At 40.7% G+C, this 23,516-nt stretch overlaps 1 protein-coding gene and 1 long non-coding RNA gene across 5 annotated transcripts in view; one reads left to right on the plus strand and one right to left on the minus strand.

Annotated features, from left to right (window-relative positions):
• Positions 1 to 4,748, plus strand: LOC111585124 (uncharacterized). 4 transcript variants are annotated; one of them, XR_008604067.1, is made up of 3 exons: positions 1 to 777; positions 860 to 4,029; positions 4,102 to 4,748. It is a non-coding gene; the product is annotated as an uncharacterized LOC111585124 (long non-coding RNA). The 4 variants fall into 4 exon arrangements; XR_008604068.1 differs by having other exon boundaries at positions 2 to 1,142; positions 1,338 to 4,029; XR_008604070.1 differs by having other exon boundaries at positions 2 to 777; positions 1,338 to 4,029.
• Positions 2,035 to 23,516, minus strand: part of LOC111585116 (tropomyosin alpha-3 chain) — a 26,234-nt gene continuing 4,752 nt past the window's right edge. The window contains exons 4-10 of the mRNA XM_023294500.3: positions 14,217 to 14,334; positions 13,208 to 13,278; positions 12,095 to 12,170; positions 10,657 to 10,719; positions 5,699 to 5,768; positions 3,405 to 3,483; positions 2,035 to 2,273 (exon numbers count right to left, since the gene is read on the minus strand). Coding sequence (XP_023150268.1) covers positions 2,270 to 2,273; positions 3,405 to 3,483; positions 5,699 to 5,768; positions 10,657 to 10,719; positions 12,095 to 12,170; positions 13,208 to 13,278; positions 14,217 to 14,334 — 481 coding nt within the window. The 3' untranslated portion in view covers positions 2,035 to 2,269. The remainder of the gene's footprint in view (positions 2,274 to 3,404; positions 3,484 to 5,698; positions 5,769 to 10,656; positions 10,720 to 12,094; positions 12,171 to 13,207; positions 13,279 to 14,216; positions 14,335 to 23,516) is intronic.

Genomic DNA, 23,516 nt, shown 5'->3' on the forward strand with positions numbered 1-23,516 from the left:
ACGTTGCCCTGCGGTCACATGACCACGTACGGACTGTGGCGGCATAACGCCACAAACTCTACACACGTAGCAGACGAGGAATGAAAAAAACGGGGGCATTTTCGAGAAATTTCATCTTACTTCGGAGTCCGACAACATTGACATAGCATTAGCATGGATATCTCCGTCTTCTTACTTTTGTCTTTAGCAAAAGCCGAAGATGGCCACTAAGAAGATGGGCTAAGTGAAGTATGACATCAGGCTGGTAGGTCCGCGTGATCAGCGGGGGGCCGGGGGGCGAGAGCGGGGACACAACCACCGAATATTCAGGTCCAGCCCTATGCGACGGGAAGTTGTCTCCCTCCTGGCCGCTGTTGGGCGCCGTGCCAGCGGTGTGGGCACCGTAATTGATGGGCGGTACTATGCGCCCTTTATATTCAGGTGTGCAGCGGTGGAACTTTCTGTCCTCCGCTCCCTGCTTGCTTCCGTGGTGGCTGTGGTTTGGCATGACGGCGTTGGTGGACGCAGCCGTTCTCTGGTGTATCCAGCTGTCAGACAGGCGCGCTGTCTGAATATACTTTTCTGTTCTTCCGCCTTCTTTTGTTTTTTGGCGTGTGATTACATCTGGTGAACACCGTATCTCCACTCCTTCCAGCGTGGCTGAGTGCTGGGGTGAATTCCCCGGGGCGAAACGGGGATCTGCTGGACCCCTGCTGGGCATAGGATCACAGGCTCGCTGTAGTTGTGTGTACGTGTGTGTGAGGCGTATTCTTGTGGCTCACACCCTCCAGTTGCCAGGTACATGATGGGTTGGTACCCCCAGCCGCTATCCTGATTTTACGTAATGAGTTTATTAACTCAGGGTTATTTTTCTTTTCAGTTAACATCCCGGCATAATCTGACTGCCACCATCACTTCAAGCCGAGCTGCTGTTTTGGTTTTCTTTGATATTCGTCTGGTGAACTGTTTGTTTTTTTTTTTTTGGTTTTGTTTGTTTGCTGCGGCTTGTAGCGGACTTCTCAGCCCAGCACGGCCAAGTGCCGCCTGCGTCCGCTCCGTGCAGAGGCTGGTTGTGTCGCTGCTGTGCCAGAACCTGTACAGCTGCAAGGGCTATTTCAGTTGATGGCGTTTTGTTTTTCTTTGTTATTTGGAAATTCATTTAGGTATTTCCTTTTGGCATTTTGGTTTGCTTTATTGCATTAGTTGGTTTAATTGTCTTTTTTTGTTTTCTTTGTGAGTGAGGCGTCTCATGTTTTGATTTAATTCATCATTTACTGTTCTTTGGTTTCGTTTTTTTTGTCCACACCGGTTATGGTTAGTTTGGGCACGTTTTATAAATCTTTGTCTTCTATTTACAGGTGCTGTGGCTTACTGCGGCAGTTATTCCCTGGTGGCGGTGTCTCCTTTGGTCCCTCCTTTCCTTTGGTTTTTGTTTGTTTGTTTGTGTGTGTGTGTGTGTGTGTGTGTGTGTGTGTGTGTGTGTGTGTGTGTGTGTGTGTGTGTGTGTGTGTGTGTGTGTGTGTGTGTGTGTGTGTGTGTGTTTTATTTGCAGTGTCACGGGTGATTCATTTGAGGATTCCTCTCCCCTTTTGGTTATCCTGCCGCAGGGTAAGCCCCAGCCCGGCTTTTTATTCCTTGTTGCCCATTCTTTCTTTTAGTTAGTATATGTTAACTGGTGTGTGACATTATTTCCTTACTTATAATTTGTTAATAAATATTGTTAAATTGGAACACGTCCCCCCCCCCCAGAATACCTCATTCTGTTGTTACAGTACCTCATTCTACTGTTGTAGTGCCTCATTCTACAGTTACAGTACCTCATTCTACCGTTAAAGTACCTAATTCTACTGTTATAGTACCTCATTCTTAAATCCGAAAAAAACGCGGCATTTTATCCACATTTGTTTTTCATTCACACTGAATCCTGAGATTCTTGAGATTCCTGAAAAGTGAAACCTGAAAGCATTCTGTGGGGAATGAAAATTGTATAATACTAATAAAATTGCAGAAAAAAAAATACAACTTAAATGGAACAAAAACAGCCATGGACACAGATTTACTGACTCAGGAAGTACTTTCCTTTCTTGTTTAAGGTGGTATAGCAAAGAATTGACACACAAGTACAATGAAGTATGAAGAAAAGACAGAAAACATTCTTAAACAGAAATCAAACAATGAACAATAGCTTTAGGGTGAGCAGAGACAAACTGCAAGTTTAGAACCAGAGCCAAGAGCTGATGTTCCACGGTAGACGGTCACAAGCTGACAGCATGGTAGAGCTTCTGGATGTTTAGCTAAAACCAAAAAAAGCAAGAGATGTTATTGAAGTGCACATATGTTAACTAACCATGACTGACTAATATGTCAAAAGAAGTCTGTTCAGCAATTTTCTGGTGAATTAATTCAATTACTCATAGTGGAGCTTAAAATACCTCATCTCTCAGTTGACCAGAGACCAATGCCGTGATTTCTGAGTAATGCTAACACACTGATGCAAATAATGACAGACAATTATTTATGGCAAGTTGTCTTAGATTAGAGTCCACTTCATTCTGCTTGAACCTGCTGATAGCTTTAACTTCCACTAGCAAGCTTCTCAGGGTCTATGAGACCCGTATGCCTTTACACCACAACAACATAACTGTACAAGGAGAATATCTCCCTGATCAAACACAACTTCAGCTTAAGCAGAGGTACTGTGTTGGCTGAAAATGTCTTTGAAAGTGTATTTCATACACTTCAATAATTCAACTTTGGGAGAAAAATTATTCCTCTACGGCTCAGTCAAGCCACAATTTGCCCACTGAAACGCTGCCTTTTACACTTCTCTGCTTAGCTGCTATACCACTTCAGCTCCCCCTTTTCTACAGCATTTAAGACATTTCAGTGCAATACATACTTCAGTAAACTACCTTCAAATTATTAATATTCTATAGATTATAAATTATTTGATTCAACTAGAGTAACTTAACACATTAAAAGTATTTTTCAAATGATCAGGGCTTTAATGCTGATGCAGTAATGTCTCAGTGCTATCCTGGACACATAAAGCTGTGATATCACTGGGTGATATCACTGGGTGTTTAACAGGTGTAACAGAGCAGAATTTTGACCACACTGTTTTGCAGAGTGAAACTTTCAGCCACAGAAAGCATAAGTAACCCATGCATATCTCTTACAAATTATTCTTATTAAATTGACTTCGTTTGTTTTAACTATATCTTTCATCCCTAAAAGAAATAATGGCTTGCTCTGCCTTAAGATATAGACATTGAATATGTTACTTTTATTAAAAAGAACAAGTATATACTGTTCTTACTCTGAAATGCAATAGTTGTTTTTAGGGACATTAAAGGAAATTTAGACTGCCAGGCTCAATAAGCATGCTTTCTTTCCACTCAGAAATGACTTATATCATTACTTACATCGATGTCATGTCATTGAGTGCGTGGTCAAGTTCCTCACTGATGGCTTTGTACTTGAGCTTTTGTGCATAAAGCTCATCTGTATGTACAAACATGCACCAAGTGTTACAAAACAGACAATTTTAACAGGGAGACGATACGGTCATGTATTAAAATATAGAATGAAAGTAACTAGAAAAATATAAACTTGTATAGTGGAGACGTATTATCAGGCACTGTCAATGTAAGGCATCACCCTAGTTCCTCTTTTGGTAAAAACACAACCAGGAGCAATTTTTCAAAGGTTGCAGTGTGATGCACAGAAGAAGCTGCATTAACTGATACAATCAAATGTAGGTGTAGAATTGCTGTGGTTCGTTTCTGTAGCATCAATTTTGAGTAGCCGATGAGAATTTTTAGAACTGTCACAGCCACAGCTTAAGCTGTGGGTTGTGGTAGTGCTCTCTCCTCCTCCGGCCCTACTCTCTCTCTCTCCTAGGTGTGTGTGGCGTTGAAGCTGGCAGCAGGTGTGGATCATCATAATCAGCAGATCTGGTGCAGGTGGGAGCCGCTGATTGTCACTCTGGCTTCTCCATAAAAGCAGACCTCACCTGTCCATCAAAGCTGGACGGTCGTCTAATCTCCAGTTGGTACTGGGAATAGAAGCAGTGTTTGCCACTTACCTGGAACCGTCAGTAACCCTGTTTTCTATGTTTAGAGGTTGACTCCTGCCTGCTGTCTGCTACCTGGATTTCCTGGGTTTCCGTTGCCTGCTGCTTCTCCGTTCCTCTAAGGATTCTGCTAACCACCTTCTGCCAGCTTGCCTTGGGATGAATTCCATCATTGAGGACGTCAGTTACTGCCTATTCTACAGATGCCATTCTGCCAACTCTGCATTAACAACTGGGAGCACAGAAGTTGGAGAGAGCCCTGTCCAAGTCTGACATTTTCCCCCTCATTAGAGTCAGCTAAGTTTTCAAACCCTAGTAACACCAGACTATCAGTTTCTTCAGTAGTTTATTTGTTGAAATAATTAGATCACTTTTCTGTGTAGACTATTAGTAGAATTGTTATGCGTTTCATAGAAAAGTATTTAGTCTTGGGGTTTTCAGGTTTCACGGTTACTGTAATCTTAGTTTTTGTTTAGTCGTATTTTGATTTGTTTTCCTGCTTTGGTTATTCCAAATGTGGGTTAACCGTTTATTCAGTTATTCTGATTGTAGTTAGTCTTCTGCACCACTAGAGGTTTCATAGATCAGTTCTGTCTTTAGAGGTTTTGTAGTTCTTCTGGTTCTAGGTTTACAGTTCTGGTTGTCATTTGTAGTTCTATATGTGCTATTGTAAATAAAAGCATTGTTAAAACTATATCCTCATTGCTCATCTTCATTTCCTGCTTCTGAGCCTTTTTGCATCTGCTGTAACAAGAACACATTCTATAGAATCATTATCACTGACCCATTGCTCTATGGATGTATCTGAACTTAATTATATATAGCACCATATCATTAACATGTCATCTGAGGACACACATTTCACACAAAGGAATATTAATTCCCCTAGAGCAACAATTAAGCAATTCTCGTTATTTCGTTATGCTGGAAGAAAGTTCAGACAGAAGCTGACCCAAGGTCACCCAGGGTTTACCAGCTCACTCTAGTTTCACTAAAAACTGTGTTGCTCCAAAGTCAAGTTTTTTTTTTTTTTTTTTTTTAAAAAAAAAAAAACAAAACAAAACAAAAAACTTTTGGTTCTTTCATAGGTATGTTATAGGTCACAAGAAATATGACAAAATCTGAGTCAAAAATATACAAACAGCAGTGCTAATGTTAGGTCAAATGTTGCTTGGCCATTTTCACCTGAACTAGGTACTTATTGGTAGCCATCACAAGTTTCTGGATGGATGTTTGACCACTGCTCCTGACAGAATTGGTCTGGTCAGCTAAATTTGTTGACTCTCTGACAGACTAGCTTCTTCATCACAGTCCACAGGTTTTTGGTATTGTACAAGTCAGGACTCGCTGTACTACAGAAAACATCCCTTACCAAATGTTTTGTTCTACATGCAGGATTTGTTCACAACATGAAACACAGAATATCACAAGATTTGTCCAAGAAAATACATTTTACAAACTGAGAATCATAATTGATTATAGATTATATTTCACTAAACACGAGGGAAAAATGTCTTAAATTTGCAAAACAGTTAACTTCATTCCTTTGTAAGGAGCTTTTAGAAAAAATTCCTAGTGGATTTAAAGAAGATTTAAACTGGGGCCACTTAAGAGTATTTGGGAAATGTATAATCTGTGCTGTACCTTCCAGATCATCAATAGTCTTCTCCAACTTGGCCACGGATCTCTCAGCAAACTCAGCTCTGGTCTCAGCCTGAGATGAAAGCAAGCAACTCATGATCAGACAACATTTGATGACAACAAATTGTGACAGAATATACAACAGTATATAAACTAGGGTGTCATGGTATGGGCACTCATCGTGAACCTTTCTGTTCCAATTTTTTGCCTTCCTACTCAGGCCCATAGCTCTGTGAGTCAATAGGGACTGACTTTTAAATCCCTTCTGATGTCCCAGGTCTGTGAGCAGTGGGGTTTTAGTGTGAGTACTAAGATTTAAAAGACTATGTAAACTCTCATTTATTTTACTGTAATTGTGGACACAGAAGTCAGAGTTGATTGAATGCTAGCTTAATAGGCCATTTATGTACTTTAATAAAAAAGCATTTACACTTTTGACTGTTAGGGTACTATTATTTCAAACAGATGAGTGACTTAGCTACCATGAGTTAGCTTACCGTTCACTGCATACAGCCTGCGGTAGTTCATTACTATTATAGATAGTTGGATATCTTGCAGGTAGCAAGCCCAAGCTCAGTTAGTTATGCTATGGATGGTCATTAATTGTGCATACATTACTATATCACACTATGCAGATATTAATAAATGAATGAATTATATACATTTCTGTCCACGCATGAAACCCATCTCACGTGCATGGTGTGTTGTTTACAAAAATAAAAACAGACAGTAGTATAGTCATTTGCTGAGATCATTAGATGAACCAAGAATGTTGCGATTTCAGTTTAAGTTTGACTTTGGCACTCATTTTCCATTGACTTTCAATTAGGTTACAAACAAAGAGAGAGGCAGGGAGACCTTAGCTTCTCTTAATAAAGTGTAGTATCTGATCTGATATGAGTTCTGATATGAGTTGTTTATCACAATGGAACTTGAGTGAGACATAAGGTGCTCATTACATTGGAATGTGTTTTGCAGTCCGAGAAACTTAATGCAATTTTGATTTAGGGGTCCCCTGTCCAGCTAGTGATGGATGTAGCCTGTTGGGAAATGCAGAGCCAAGGAGCTCCATTTGAGGGTGATCTTGTTTTTTAAGTAAGGGTCTTCAAATAACAACCAGATGTAATTCTATCCTTTACCAGAAGGGTATAAGAGTGACCAGAGATCCGTTGTTCTTTGAGATTTCGTATCGGCTCTGGAAGTCTCCTCAGGCAGACCATGGTGCCTGATCAGATGCTGTCTTTTTATAATAAAATCATATTATATTTAGCAACAGTGTCAACGGACATTTTCTTCAACATCTGCACATCCTCGATGTATAAGAGAAACCACGACAAAAGCATGAGCTCCCCTGACAACATGATTTGTGAAATCAACTTGTCGGGAGGTGGGGGTTCTGTAAAAACAAATATGCAGTTTTTGCCGTGCACCTCCATTTTTCTGTATTATGTACACTACCAGTCAAAAGTTTGGACACACCTTCTCATTCAATGATTTCTATTTAATTATTTTCTACTAGAGCTGGGACTTTAACACACTAGTTTAGATTAATTAATTACAGAAAAAAAGATGCATTAAAAAAATAACGCATTTAATTGCACCTTTCTCAGTTCCGTAATTTTTAGCACACCAGTAACACTGATACACACTCCAGCCTGGTGGGTGGCGGTAATACACCTGAAGTCTGTTTGCCAGCCGCGAAGAAGATGCACAGGATGCACTAAATGATGTCAGTGCACAAGAAAGTTTGGTGAACAGTGAAAGAGGATGAGGCTGAATTGAGCTTGTTGGCAGAAAGTTTTCTTTTAAAAACCTTCCCGATGGCAGCTTGGATAAAAGCATGGTTGTGTGCAAATTGTGCAACAAAGAGTTCTCTTATCACCGCAGCACTTCAAGCCGACGGGATCACCCCAATATAAAACATGTTGCTGTTGGCACCAGAGCTAAGGTTAGCTACGACAGTCCTGGTACTGGCAAACGGTGTAGCCATCCCATAACAGACCACTTTTCAAGACACTGAAAGTGCTTGAGTTTACAAAAAGTCTTAAAATGTTGAATACAATCGCTATAATTGGACTTTGAGTTTGCAGTAATCTGTGAATGTAGTACACAGTTTAAAAATGCACAGATAAATGTAAACGATACAAACATTTTTGGTGTTTAAGTTACTACTCTGCCAAGGAGGTGGAGCCTTGGTGCAGTTATGTGACGATCAGAGTTGGTTTGTCTGTCTGTCTTTTAATAACTATAAAAGAATACTTATGGAATTACGTTGTAAGGAAAAATGTGTTAATCTTCAGTATTAATCAACAATGTAGAAAATAACACATAAATAAAAAGCATTGAAGGGTAAGGTGTGTCCAGACTAGTGTACATGGACAATGCATAAAATGAGACTATTGTTGATGTGTAATTCTTGAATGAAGGTAGTTCATCACTAAGTCACCTTAACCCTCATCAGTACACCTTGTCCATGTGGACCCTAGGAGTATACAACTTGTCATATTTTTTTATTTGTAAGTTGGATTTTTCAGTCCCTTTAGGTAGTTGTCACCCACATAGTTGTCATCACATACAGCTTTTTTGATTCCAACCAGGTTTGCGGTGTATATATAAAAAAAATTGTTTGAGGTACATGCGGACCCCAGCCGGACTGTGCATCTTTTATTTATGTATGTTTGTGTTATGTTGCTCTTGTGATGACTGCTTCGGTTGCATTGTGTTTCATTTCAATTCAGGAGTTCTTACACTAATATTGTAAGCAATACACTACAGTAATCATCAATAGTAATTTCATTGGTTCTTTCATATTTGTAACTATAGATGACACACGATTTAAAAAAATATACATTGAGAGGATATGGACAGGTACAGAAATGTGAAACAGATGAAATACTACTGGGGTCCAGCTGGACCCGAAGTGTACGGATGAAGTAGGTTTTGCCACGTGTACTGATGAGGGTTAATAAAGATATTTGCATACATTCTGTTCTTGTCATCATCACTGAAGCATGACAGCACAGTTTTTATAAACTTCACTCGCATTTCCTCAAGGATGAGATAAAAACTAACTCTGTTGATACCAAACCACCATTAAAACAAAACAAAAGAATAAACCTTAGTGATCCTAAAAGTAGCCAACAGAATCTACTCATCTGTTTTTTCATTGATATTATTCATATACTTATCATGAATTTAAACAATAAATTTATGCTGAATCAAAGCCTCTGTAAAGGCCATAACTGTTGTTTCAGACCAGACACACACACACACACACACACACACACACACACACACACACACACACACACACACACACACACACACACACACACACACACACACACACACACACACACACACACACACACACACACACACAAATGGAAATGGTCCACACTTATATAGCACCTTTTAACCTTAGCTATGCACTGCAAAGTATTTTACAATGAGTTCCTCATTCACCCATTCACAAACACACACGTACAGACACACACACTCATACACCAATGGTGGCAGAGCAACTTCGGGTTTAATGTCTTGCCCAAGGACACTTCCACACATTAAGGGGCTGGGCATTGAACCACTAACCTTACCGACAAAAAGCGACCTCTTCTAGAAGCCATGGTTTGCACACCACTTACATATCCAGCTATGGATATGTAAGTGGTGTGCACACCATGGCTTACATGTACCCAAGCTATGAATAGCTTGGGTACATGATGGGTCATGTCTTGATCCTTTCTGTGTAATTGAAAATGGCCACAGTCTTCTGACCTTTTCAAATTGTACTGTACATGAAGTGCATTTTGATGCTTTGTTATATTTATCTGACTTTGTCTGACACTACGGCACTCTCTAAATGTTATAAGCTTGTTTCCACTTTGTGATCACTTCAGTTGTCTAATAACCACTGATGTGTTTTATTGATATTTTTAATTCCGTGTTTTCCCAAGACAGCAAAAGTCAGTCTGAGAGTTTATGAATGCTTCATCTGAATTCAGCACAACAGCAGTCATGAAACGAAGATCAGACCAGGACCAAAGTCCTGGTCACTTTTGACTAGTGACAACTTCAAAGGCAAGTTTTTCATATAAGATGACTGTGTCCTCAGTGTTGACAAAAAGAGAAAAAAAAGAGCATTATTTTGTACAATATTAAATCTGAACCTGCGGTGCTGGTTCTAATGGTTTACTTAAGTTAATTACAAAAATGTTTGCACTTATTAGATTTTTTTAAAAATTATTTTATAGCTTAAGAGTCAGCAGCTCAAGGTTTTCTTATTGACAATATGCTGCACTCAAGTGCCTTAACGGTTACCATAAGAATTATGGCCAATTAGGCACTGATGAATGAATATTTTCATTTTTCAAAATATATATGAAAAATGATACGCAATGCATTTTTCTGGTTGTTTTCTCTGATGCAATGAAAATGTACAGAATCATGACTCCAAAACTGAACTGTAACTTTTGTGTCCAGTTATATGCTGAAAATAAATCTTCCCAAGCATATTCCTAAAACATTCTAGGGTGTAGCATGGACTTAAATTGAGAAAATATTATAGTGCACTATTGTCTTGCAGCTAGAAGATCCCTGGTTCACGTCCTGGCCTGGGCCTAGGATCTTTCTGCATGGAGTTTGCATGTTCTCCCTGCGCATGCGTGGGTTTTCTCTGGCTTCCTCCCACAGTCCAAAAACATGCTGGTTTAAACATGGTTAATTGGTAACTCTAAATTGTCCATAGGTGTGAATGTGAGTGTGACTGTCTCTTTGTGTAGCCCTGTGATAGACTGGTGACCTGTCCAGGGTGTTCCCTGCTTTCGCTCCAAGTCAGCTGGGATAGACTTCATCCCACCGCGACGCTAATGACGATTAAGTAGTGTACAGATAATGGATGGATGGATTATATTAATTTAGGGGCTTACAATATCTAAAAGTCATCATCCCTTCTTGCTCACCTCTTTCAGCTTGTCAGTCAGGATCTTGATTTCTTCTTCATACTTGTCCTCCTTTTGAGAATACTGTGGAGAGAAACATTGTTTGTATCACATCAATATCATAGTCACGTCTTAAACACTACAACATATGGTGTGGTTAAAAAGAAAGTTCTAGGTTTGAAGGAAGGATACATCAAGATCTTTTCAGGAAGGATACTGTATCTCCCTGTACCTGCACAGGCTTGTTGACATACATACGCTATATTGCCAAAAGTATTCGCTCACCTGCCTTGACTTGCATATGAATGTAAGTGACATCCCATTCCTAATCCATAGGGTTCAATATGACGTCGGTCCACCCTTTGCAGCTATAACAGCTTCAACTCTTCTGGGAAGGCTGTCCACAAGGTTTAGGAGTGTGTTTATGGGAATTTTTGACCATTCTTCCAGAAGCGCATTTCCTGAGCCTGAAGCCCAGCTCCTGAAAAACAACCCCACACCATAATCCCCCCTCCACCAAACTTTACACTTGGCACAATGCAGTCCGACAAGTATCCTTCTCCTGGCAACCGCCAAACCCAGACTCGTCCATCATATTTGCAAGATGGAGTAATGTCATTGGTCACTCCAGAGAACGTGTCTCCACTGCTCTAGAGTCCAGTGGTGGCATGCTTTACACCACTGCATCCGACGCTTTGCATTGCACTTGGTGATGTATGGCTTGGATGCAGCTGCTCGGCCATGGAAACCCATTCCATGAAGCTCTCTGCGCACTGTTCTTGAGCTAATCTGAAGGCCACATAAGGTTTGAAGGTCTGTAGCCATTGACTCTGCAGAAAGTTGGCGACGTCTTTGCACTATGCGCCTCAGCATCCGTTGACCCCGCTCCATCAGTTTACGTGGCCTACCACTTGGTGGCTGAGTTGCTGTCGTTCCCACACACTTCCACTTTCTTATAATACAACTGACAGTTGACTGTGGAATATTTAGGAGCGAGGAAATATCATAACTGGATTTGTTGCACAGGTGGCATCTTATCACAGTTCCACGCTGGAATTCACTGAGCTCCTGAGAGCGACCCATTCTTTCACAAATGTTTGTAAAAGCAGTCTGCGTGCCTAGGTGCTTGATTTTATACACCTGTGGCCATGAAAGTGATTGGAACACCTGATTCTGATTATTTGGATGGGTGAGCGAATACTTTTGGCAATATAGTGTATTTATACCCTGCCTCTTGCCCAGTATCTGCACCTTAAATCATGTACATTTTTTGCAGATATGGGTTGCAACAATGAATACCCTCTGCCAAAGCTACTCACCATTTTTGTACTTTGTAGAGTATGGTGGGATGATAGAGGCACTTGCATTTCTACAAATGTATTTTTATTTTAGTCACATATTAATATTTAACAAAAGCATGCGGCAACATACTGCTCGGGATACAGAGTCCTGGCCCTACCTTCTCAGCCTGAGCTTCAAGAGATTTGAGGTTATTGGTGACATTCTTCAGTTCCTCTTCCAGTTCAGCACATTTACTTGATTGGTTTTGAGTTCATGGAAAAAAGGAGAGTAAAATGTAAGAATGAGGACGTCGCACTGGTTTTTAGAATAGTGAACAGTGGTTATGGGTGCAAATTTTAAGTGACCATGATAAAACAGTAGTGAAAGCAGTATGTAGGTCGTACAGCATAAAATATGTCATTACGTGTAAAAGCCCTGCTTTTACAATGTTACTAAAGGAGAAATATAGAAGCATTTGCATTTAAAAAAATATATTAAAAGTAGTACTTATTTTGCAAGATGATAGCTATTTTTAGCTACTTTATACTGTTGGATAGTTTCAGTACAGTCCATGTAATATGAACAGATCCTATACTTTCAATGTTGAATGTAAAATGTAAAGAATTTTTTTAACGTCAAACACCTACCTTCCTGTCTTATGTCTATTAATGCATGCCTGCCCTGCACATCTGTTTGTTCTCATTTGCTATGTTTTCCCCTCCCTTTCTCTCCTTCAGCCTGTCTTCTGCTTCCCTGTCCTGTTTGTATGGAAGTGGAATCTGTCAGCCCAGTATTTGCCACTGATCTCAGTAAAGTCTCCTCTATGCTGCAGATTTCTATCTTAATGCTCATCAACATCAATCTTTTCTCATTTTAAACAGTTTTGTGCATGACACCGTGGTGTTGCTTGTAAAACAGAAAAGTAACCAGTAACTAGTGATCAGTGACTGCATAATGACTTATTTGCATCTACAATATTAAATGAGAATTATTTAAGCAAATTCCTTTTAAATTTTAAATGAAATACAATACTTATGAAAATGTTACTTTTTTCTTTCTTTTTTTGTAAAAAAAAAACTATGTTGTGCCTCCTCCATTGCCAAAAGGGTGCAATCATCAATCAACAGTGATGAAATGTTGCTGTGATAGAGGGATATACTCTCTCCAGAGATTCCACTCATAGACCCTGCTAACTGTACTGCTGAACCACCTAGACTTGCTGGAACACATACATTGCCATACAGAGTTAAAGGAAACACAAACTGGGTGATTGAATAATGTAGACACTCACGCCTCAGCCAACTCTGCTCTCTCCTCTGTGCGTTCCAGTTCTCCTTCTACAATCACCAGCTTACGAGCTACCTGGACAAAAAGCAGAAAATAAAAACTGTTTTTAGGTTACTTTATTTTAAGGCCTTATATATGACAGAAGTAAATTTACAAGAATAATCTATCCTTGATGGTCACCAATAGTGAAATTGCTCATTATACAGAGTAGTCAGTGACACTTGAGGCAGGAGTAACCCACCTCAATTTAACAACCAAACATACACACCCCTCCTTCATGGCTCTTCCAGAAATGTTGTCCCCCAATTTCATGGGCATGTTTAACACATTTATGAATTTGAATGTGTTAGAAGCTAACCACTGGGCTTTTACTGAGAAACTTTCCAGCCTTCAATGGTATGGATATCGATTACTCTTTCTCATAACTGTTCAGGCATATAGGTTCTGTAAAGCCTCTTGAGACAGTCTGAACTGTAATTGGTGCTACATAAATAAAATTGAATTGAACTGAATTAAAGTGAAGCAAAATAATAATTAATATAAAATGTCATCAAGCTCTGTCAAACTTGCTTCTTGGTACAGCCCTCCAGCTTCAGTAAGCTATTGTCAGGATAAGCTGTCACACAAAGTTGATTATCATTCTTTTTCAAAATTCAGAAAAGATGTAGTTTAATTATTACACATCACAAGATTGTACAGCAAAACAGACATAGTCCTTTATTTTACTCACACACTTTTTTTAGAGCACACACAGGACAGCTAGCAGGCCATAAGCAGACTTAAGTAGGCTTTCTCCAACTTTAATATTCACCCATGACACTTTGTCAAGTAAGTAGCTTACATTCTGAACACCAGTGACTTTAATATACTACTATACTACTAATACTACTGGAATGTCAAAAAACATCACTGCAGCAGGATGTACAGTGAAAAGCTCTGAGATGTTGATCTTTTATTTTCTAAAGTATCTCAGTCACCATCTGGATACAGTTTGGGGGACAACAAAAACTCACCTCCTCATATTTGCGGTCAGCCTCCTCTGCGATGTGTTTGGCCTCCTTCAGCTGAATCTCCTGGAGCTCCATCTTCTCCTCATCCTTTAGAGCCCTGTTTTCAATCACCTTCATACCTCTGCACACACAAACATTATAAATATTTCTTAAATGTCAACATGCATGTTAACATTTAACACGAAGGCTGGATTTTGTGAAGTTACACCAACTAATTCATGAATGGTTGGGCCTTTTGGAGAGGAGTAAGTGTATTTTTTGAGGAAAGTAGAAACACTCTTCCTGCCCACGGGAGAACCGGGCTTTTGTTGAGACGGAAGGAATCATGACCCACGAATAAGTGAACATTATTAGGGTTAAAAAACATTCAAAAGCCATATAGTCTGTCATTAGTAAGGCAGAATAATAAGCAGACATTAATAGCTCGCCTTCCAAATCAGCCAGATTACGGTTGTGAATGTCTAGATTTTTTGATATGGGTTGTTGGCGAATTGGTTGTGCATATAGAAAGGCTACAAGTATTCAAAAGTGGATTGTTGAGTAGATGGTCAGGAAAGAGTTGTATAAGGATTTGAATCAGGCTGAAGAACCTGAGGTTTTGTTCTGCTCATGGTGAGAATTGAATTCAGAGAAGAGTGATAGGAATAGAAGAGCAGAGCAGACAACAAGAGTTTGTTTAAGTCTGTTTACGAAAAGTGAGTTTAACAAAGGTTTAGCCGGCAGCGCATTTGGTGAATACCACTTTATATGTCTATCTAGGTTTGAATGGGCCTTGTGGTTTAAGAAATGAAGTTAGGCTTCTGTGAATGCTCTTTGTCTCTGTGCTGCTGCAGCTGTGTGCTGTGACGGTTCCAACAGGGAGGGGCTGAGCAGACAAGCAGCTTAGGGCCTGAAGGGAACAGCTAATCGCGCAAGAAAATGGTGAGAAATGGCCAAAAATGTAAATTATGAAGTCTAAATAGTGCTTGCGTGAAATGCTAAAGTCAAATCAGTGTTCTATCTTAACTAGAAAACTGTGTAGAAGAATAAATAGGTGTTAAAGTAGTACGTAACAATGTTGGCAAGGTGCCAAAAGAAGGCAGTGTTCCGAAGAGCTGTAAATCAACACAGCACAAAGCCTTGAGAAGTGTGCTTTTGAGGGAGTGAAAGAACCAGACAGCCAGATAATGTATTAGGGGGTGAAAATGTTGATGGAGCATAAAAACCTGCCATAATTCTAAAGTAATAAATATTATACTCTCAGAAAACAGAAACAGATAAAGCAGTTGCATGACAGTGTGTTAGAAGACACAGTAAATATAGCTCTGAGGAATAAAACATAAGGAAGTGTGTTTTGGTGCAAAAAAAAACACTAAATGATAGAAAGATACAAATATAAGCAGCTGATGTAAAGAAATAAGAAGTGAATTTATAACAACCTAATTAAACAACAAATGTAAATAGTTGATCTTCTCCAAGGATAAAAAAAAAGGATGGAGGAAAACAAACATAACTTTGCAGGTTAATAGCCAATCAATAAAATAAATTAGTCTGACTTTAATAAAACAATCAATACAAAATAGAAAACTTTGAAAAAAATTATAATAAAGGGCAAATCAATAAAAATCTGTGGAGTAAAACATAAATAAAATAACGCAAGTTTAAATGAAAATAACTATAACAACAAATAAACAACACAACTGTGCTAAACAATAGTAGTGGTACAAAATAAACCAACATAATTCCATGAGGTGACAACCATTAATGGATAAAATGAAACAGTAGTGAAGGTTAAATTATTACACTAGAACATTAAAGTGGAGAAGAGGACATGGAGACTTTTACAGTCAGCCTGAGAGGCTGTGATTAGTGGCAGTGTTCTCCCCTCCTCTGGCCCTGCTCTCTCTCTCTCTCCTAGGTGTGTGCTGGCACAGAGGCTTGGCAACAGGTGCGGCTGATTGTAATTAGCTGATCGTGTGCAGGTGGGAGTCATCTAATCAGTCACTCCAGCATCTCCATAAAACCAAATGCTACTCGTCATTCAATGCCGGACTGTCTCCTGAGTACCAATTAGTTTTACGATCTGAACAGTCTGAGCCTTTTTTCCTAGCACCTGCAATAGTCTTGTTCTCTTTGTGTAGATCTGACTCCTGCCTGCTTTGTGCCACCCTGATCTCCTGCTTCCTTCACTGAGTGCAGTTTTGGCTTCACCCTGGACTGGATTCCCTCTGTACTTCTGGGAGAGCACCTGCTGCACCACCTAGGAAGCCATTCATGCCTGCTTGGACACCAGACTCCCAGTCTCCCTTCTTTATATGCCACACACGCCATCTTTGGCCACTGTAACATCTGGAACAACCTGTCCCTCTCTAAGACTGGTCGAAGCCTGGTTTTCCCCCTCGAGAGATCCCTCCGGCTCTGTCAGTTAAGTTCCCTAGCAGCACCGGATTTGTTATCTGTACTTGTTAGGTTCTAGTTTAACTTCTAGTTTTGCGAACCTCTTTGTATTGTTCTCTGGGTATTTATTATAATCTTGTGGATTAGTCATCTGTGTAAATCTCGCCTAGTAATTTACTAGTAGTGGGGTTTTCTTGTTCAGGGGCCTCATTTATAAAGCTTGCGTACGCACAAAACAGGGCTAGAAAGTTACGTACGCCACTTCCAACGCAAAGGTTGTGATTTATAAAAATAAACTTGGCATGAGAATTTGCGCACCGCTGCGCCAAAATTGATGCTTGCTTACGGACATTTTGGAGACGGAGGGAACGGCAGTGCCAGACGGTGAGGTGGTGAATTGAAGCCAGATTTATCCCAAACCTTTATTGTCATCACATATTACACTTGTAGAGCCGGGGTGTTATGCAGCGTTTGCAATAAGACCGAAAGTACGTTTCATTTTTTTAACAAGATCTTTAATAGAGGTGGCAATGTCAGACAGGACCTTACACATGTTGTTCATTACGGTGCGTATTTGCTGGAGCTCATCCCGTATTTCATTTATGGCACCGATGGTGTCCCTTTGTGATTGTAGGACTCTGTCTGTCAGGATCTGACCACTTCTGGGTGTGCCATGGTCTCGGGATGTACCGGGGACAGCCAGGATTTATCCACGCTGACAGGACACGCTGTGGTCGGAACCTCCTCGTCAGCCAGCGTTTCCAACTCTAGAGTGACTGAGGACAAAAAGCATAAGTCCACTGCCTTTTTACAAGTCCATTTAAATATTTAATAAACAGATAAAACTGTACTTTACCGGTCTCCTCTGTGGGCTCTGCCAAATCGGTGTCTCCTTCCTTCTCTGACACGATTCCACACCCGCTGGCCGTCCAGAGGATGGATGCTATCCTGCTGTCCAGAGGTGTGGGCTCGGGTTTGCCCCTACCCCCACCTGTAGCAGACACGCTTTGGCGATGGCATGTCACTCTCTTCTTGGCCTCCACCTTCAAATCAGACCACTTCTTTTTCACCTCTGCCACAGTTCTCTCTGTGGAACTCACTGTTGACCGAGGTGACAACGTGCTGCCACTCGGTGCCTTTTCTTTTGTTAGTGATGCCACTACTATGACCACCAAACAAAATACTCTTCCTGGCCTCCACCTCATCCACAAGCACCTCTGTCTTGGTCTCCGAAACATTTCCTTTTCTTTTTTTCTGCCATGACTGAGCGTAAAATGCCGTGGATCAGCAGCTTGTTTATATGGAAATACATTCATGAGTTACTTTGCATTGACCATTCATGGTAAAATGTGGGTGTGTCATGGGCGGGATGTGAGGTGGATCCACCTACGCAATCTTCCAGCTGGAGTGTGATTTATAAATGGGAAATTGCGTGCAGTTGTGCGTACGCACGGTTTTATAAATCAGGATATTTTTTGGCGTACGCCTATTTCAGGTTTTCGGCGTAGTCAAACTTTTAGTGTGGATCCTACGCAATGTTTTATAAATGAGGCCCCAGGATATTATAGTCTAGGATTCCGTATTCTGTTTTGGGTTTTCTGATGTTGTTGTTCTCCTGGCTTGGTCTTACTATACGTGGGTTAACATTATTTATTTAGTCAGTCCATGTATTTAGTCCTCCTACCCTCTAGAGGGTATTAGTTGTAGCTCCATAGTCCGCAATCTACGGAGTTCAGTTTCCAGTTCTAGTTCCGGTTTATGGTTGTAGTTCTTTGTATAATTGTGTTGTAAATAAAAGCATTATAAAATGTTCCTTGGTCTGCTGTCTCATTTCCTGCGTTTGAGCCTCTGTACCCACCGTAACAGAGACATGGAGAATTCTCATTCATTTTTGTTCTAATTGAATTTACAAACAAAGAAGGTGTGAAGCATTGGCTGAACGTAATTGAACAATATAAAACTCTGGCAAACAACAAATTTGTGATTTTACACCAAGCCCAGGAGGAACCTTTAGTAGGTCCATAAACAAGTGCTGTAAGGACTGTGAACCATAAAAACATTAGTGTCGCTGGATTAGCTGTGAGATTTTCCAAGTGCCGTTGCAGGCATCCCACCAAGCCCAGTCTATGGGGTATCACAGGGATTGGAAATAGCAGGAGAAAATAGAAGAGCGGCTGTTGGCCTGATGAAGTCCAGCTGGCTGCTATTCCCAGGACACATTGTCCATCATGTAGAAGAATGTAGGAAAGAAAATGGTGAGGCAGAAGAACAATGCAGACAATTGGCTAACAAATTGACTCAGTTTCAGTTAAGAGAAATGACCAAACAAAAGAAGAACAAATCCAAGACTCAAGCTTCATAGGTAAGAGTAGTCCAAGTTCAAGCTCCCCCCCACCCCGAGATGCCAACTGTCCAGACTCCTGTCTGGATGGTTGGCCCAAGCTACAGTCCAACCACAGGCCCAACAAAGGCCGGAACAACCAGTTCCAGTGGCAACAATGCTGCAACCCATCCTTGTGCTTGTTAATGGACCAACGAGGGGTACAGGAAATGGCTATCCTGCCTACACAATGCAGGGAAGAGGAAGACCAATACAGAGAGGAGGGAGACCCCAAAGAGGAGCATGGAGGGGTCCTCCCAATCAGTTATACAGGAATTAACACTCCTGCTCTTAACCAGGATCCAACAGACATTGTTGGGATTGTGGACAGAAGTCATCACAGATGGGATTGCCCAGTAAACTCATATATAGGCCCGGCTCCAAATTTGATTTAGGGGTGTGAAGATGAGTCAGAAGGGAAGTAATGTTCCCTGTGGTGTCCTCACAACCTCAAGACAAACCCACCATATTTCAGTCCAGCGATAATACAAGACCAAGAACACACTTTCATGGCGGATACAGATGCTACCTACTCATGAATTAGAAGGACTGGTTAAAATCGTGTACTGATCTCTGCATAGACTTCCCCTGCAATCCACCAATGAGCATGATGACCGTAATGGCCCAACCGGGGCAGACGAACACCAGATATATGCATCAGCTAGTTTACTGTCTACTGCTCATGCTGCAAAAATCAATGTTACATCTACAATGGAAAATATGGCAACCCTGGAAAAAGGCCAAGCTGGCAAAAGCAGAAGAAACATCACTACCATTGCATTGCACCCTTTGGTATGACGAACATCAAAGTCATAAGGATTATGACACATGCTGGGAAGAAATGTGCAATAAGAAGTGATACTCCCTCATTAGCCAAGACATACAGACCTGATCAAAATCTTAAGACCAGTTGAAAATAGCTAGAATTTACCTTTTGCACATTTGGATCTTAATGAGGTTTTAAGTAGAGCTACAATATGCAAAAGAAAGAAGGGGGAGTGAGACAAAAAGCACTTTGAAAAAGTAATTTATTGAAAACAACAAGTAAACTGAAATAAGTTTAAGAAAAGTTTAAGACCATCGCTCAAAAAATTACAAAAAAACTCTCCAAACCAGAACAAAAAATTTTCTCAGTAGGACTCAGTAATGAGTAGCTCCACCATTCTTGTTAATCACTTCAAAAATTCGTTTGGGCATGCTTGATGCGAGTGTTTCCAGGAGGCTGGTGGGAACATTGCTCCAAGTGGTGAAGATGGCTTCACGATGGGCATCAACTGTCTGGAACTGATGGCCATTTTTATAAACTTCCCTTGCCATCCATCCTCAAATGTTCTGTATAGGATTTAAATCAGGGGAACATGCGGGATGGTCCAAAAGAGTGATGTTATTCTCCCTGAAGAAGTCATTCGTCAAGCGAGCATTGTGAACTGCAGCATTGTCCTGTTGAAAAACCCAGCTGTTACCACACAGACGAGGGCCCTCAGTCATGAGGGATGCCCACTGCAACATCTGCACTCAATGAAAGGCTGCCAAAATAAAAGCTGCTGACAGCAGAACATGATGCTTTGTTGGGCATAGTACCATCAGAACTCTGGTCAAGACACAAGACAGATGTTGGATATGTCAAGGCTGCAAAGCCAAAGTGTAAAATTGATGCAAGGGACCAGACTACTATACCAAAGGCAGTATCCACTCAAATTGCACGCCATGGAAGGTATCAGATCCATTACTGAGAGGCTTCTGAAAGCAAGAGTCTTGAGAAGGACTGAGAGCTCATGTAAACACTCCAATTTGCCCAATCAAAAAGCCACATACAAATGATTATTGATTGGTGCATGACTTACGGGCAGTTAACTCCGTCATGGATTCTGAACTTTCTACAGTCCCAGATCCACAAACGCTGCTTTCTAATATTCCATCTGGTACAAAGTGGTACACAGTAATTGACTTGTGCTCAGCTTTTTTCAGTGTGCCTGTCCATACAATTTTACAGTATTTGTTTGCATTCACATTCCAGGACCAGCAATATACTTAGACCAGGCGACCCCAGGGTTTCCTGGAAAGCCCATCTATTTCTAATAGCGTGCTAGCACAGAACTTGCAAAACCTGCAAATCTCCATCACTGTTTTGCAGTACATGGATGATTTATTAATCTGTAGCCACATGAAAGAGCAGTGTGAAAAAGACAACTGCAGTGTTAACAGCACTAGCAGTGGGCGGGCACAAAGTTAGTAAGGATAAATTCTGGCAACAGAAAATTGTTAACTATTTGGGCAGACAACTGTATGGAGATAAAAGATTGATTGCCCCCTCCCGCGTTGAGACCAAAACCAAAATCTCAAGGCTGCAAACAGTTGGCCAAATTCTGTCCTTTCTGTGCATGGCTGAATATAGCTGATTGTGGATTTGTGACTATGCACTCAAAACAGCATCACTGCGAGCACTGACCAAAGCAGCAGGACAGTCTGAAAATAATGCCATATTGCAAAGATCTGAACAAGCTGAAGACGTACTTCCAGGCATTAAAAGAGAAACTGCAGTCTGTTCCAGCACTAGGAAATCTGGACTATTCTAAGCCATTTCATTTGTATGTTGCCGAAAGATCAGACTATGCATGTGCAGTGCTGATGCAAGAAAAGAGATACTTTAATAGCTAGGGGTAATAGTGCAGATGGATAGATGCTGCCAGGCATGCTGCAACATATGGAACAATGGGACCTTTGGTGGTTGAAGCAGACTTAGCTCTCCTTGTACATCAGTCAACCGGTTCTTCAGCTTCTCAGAGTAGCTCCTCTTAGCCATTCTGATCTCTTAGTTCAGTGTGTTTGATGCTTTTTTAAACAGGTCTTTGTCCCCACTCATGTAAGCATGCTTCTTGGCAAGGTGGAGTTGTTGCTGTCACAGTCTCTGTCAGATCATCCAGGCTGTTGTTGGCAGCTTCAGAAACATTCCAATCTGTGCAGTCTTGCTTGAAGTTCCTGCATTGCCTCATTGGTCCATTTCTTTGCAGTTTTAACAACAGACTTTCCAGATTTTATTTTCTGCCTGTATGTGTCCCAAAGCTGCCCGGGGAACAGAGTGGTATGCTCCTTTAATAGTGGTGTAGCAGTGGCCCAGTGTGTTTCTGTCTCTGGTGGGACAGCTAATATGCTATTTGTATTTTGGGAGTTCTTGCTTTAATCTTGCTCTGTTAAAGTCCCCCATTATAAACACAATTTTAAAAAAAGCAACTCCGGGTGTTTCTGTTCAAAGCCATTTAATTGTTCAGCGAGAGTTTGCAGCACTTCATTCACATTGGCTTGGGAGGCGATGTCAACTCTGACCATGATGAACGAGGAAACTCCTGCAGTAAATTAAACAGCTTGCAGTTTATGAAAAAGGACTCCACGTTAGGGCTGTGATGTCTTGACAGAACTGTGACAGACAGTCACAAGGAGTGGAGATTCACCTTGATTGATGGAAGTGGTGTTGGATTCTGCGCAGCTGGAGATTTACGAGCACGTTGGCTCGCTTGCCACATCTACATCTTTTCCACGTCCCACACAGAGCTGCTGCTCCTCCAACTAAAAGTTCAAGAAAACTATCTAGATTTGAGCAAAAAGTTGGAAAACTGTCCAGAGAGGATTCTCTGATGTTGAGCAGCTCCTCTCTGCTCTAAGTTATTGGACTAAGCTGACTAAACACAGAGAGAATAAACAAAAACAGACAAATTCCTAGGGAGCGCAGTACAGACGCTGCCATCTGTAGCACTATCTTTAATGAAAGTGAATAGTACTGAAATAACATTAGTCAAGTTTAAAAATGAGTTGAGGTCTAAAAAAACCCCTTTGTTTTAGTACCACTCGACCTATGTACAGCTTCTGATATGGTAGACCAGTTAATTATTTCAAAATGACTTCACATATTTTATCCAACAGATGAAGTATTCTTTGTAAGCATATATAATGGTGTTATAGTGGTTATATTTTAGGTCCCACACTTGTTAACCTTTACACGCTGTCACAATTAAAAGTCAGCAGGTATGCATAGCAGTTTCTGTTACTATGCTGATGACGAGTAATGCTCTGGATCAATTTGAGCAATAGTTGAGCAGGGTCAACACCTTCTTTGTTTGTAAATTCGCTTAGAACAAAAATGAATGAGAATTCCCCATGTCTCTGTTACGGTGGGAACAGAGGCTCAAACGCAGGAAATGAGACAGCAGACCAAGGAACATCATTATATGGAATGTAATTGAATTAGAATATATATAGCGACACGTATGTCACATTCTTTTGAATTCATGCAAGCAATCTTGACCTTCTCATCTGAACACAGGGAATCAGCAGCATACTGAATGCAAACGGACGCACATTTTGCAAGACACGATTATAGAGCTTTTATGAAGTTCCATTCTTACAGGTGGAAAAGACAGATGAACAGATTAATTTACATGTAAGGGCAAGACTTGGTCTTCCCTGATAGGGAAGCATAGGTCTTTATCCACAGCAGAACTGATCGAGCACGAAAGTCGAACAACCAGATGCTCCAAGATGTTTCAAGATCC

This window comes from Amphiprion ocellaris, chromosome 15, assembly GCF_022539595.1.
Source record: "Amphiprion ocellaris isolate individual 3 ecotype Okinawa chromosome 15, ASM2253959v1, whole genome shotgun sequence".
Classification (NCBI taxonomy): Eukaryota; Metazoa; Chordata; class Actinopteri; family Pomacentridae; genus Amphiprion; species Amphiprion ocellaris.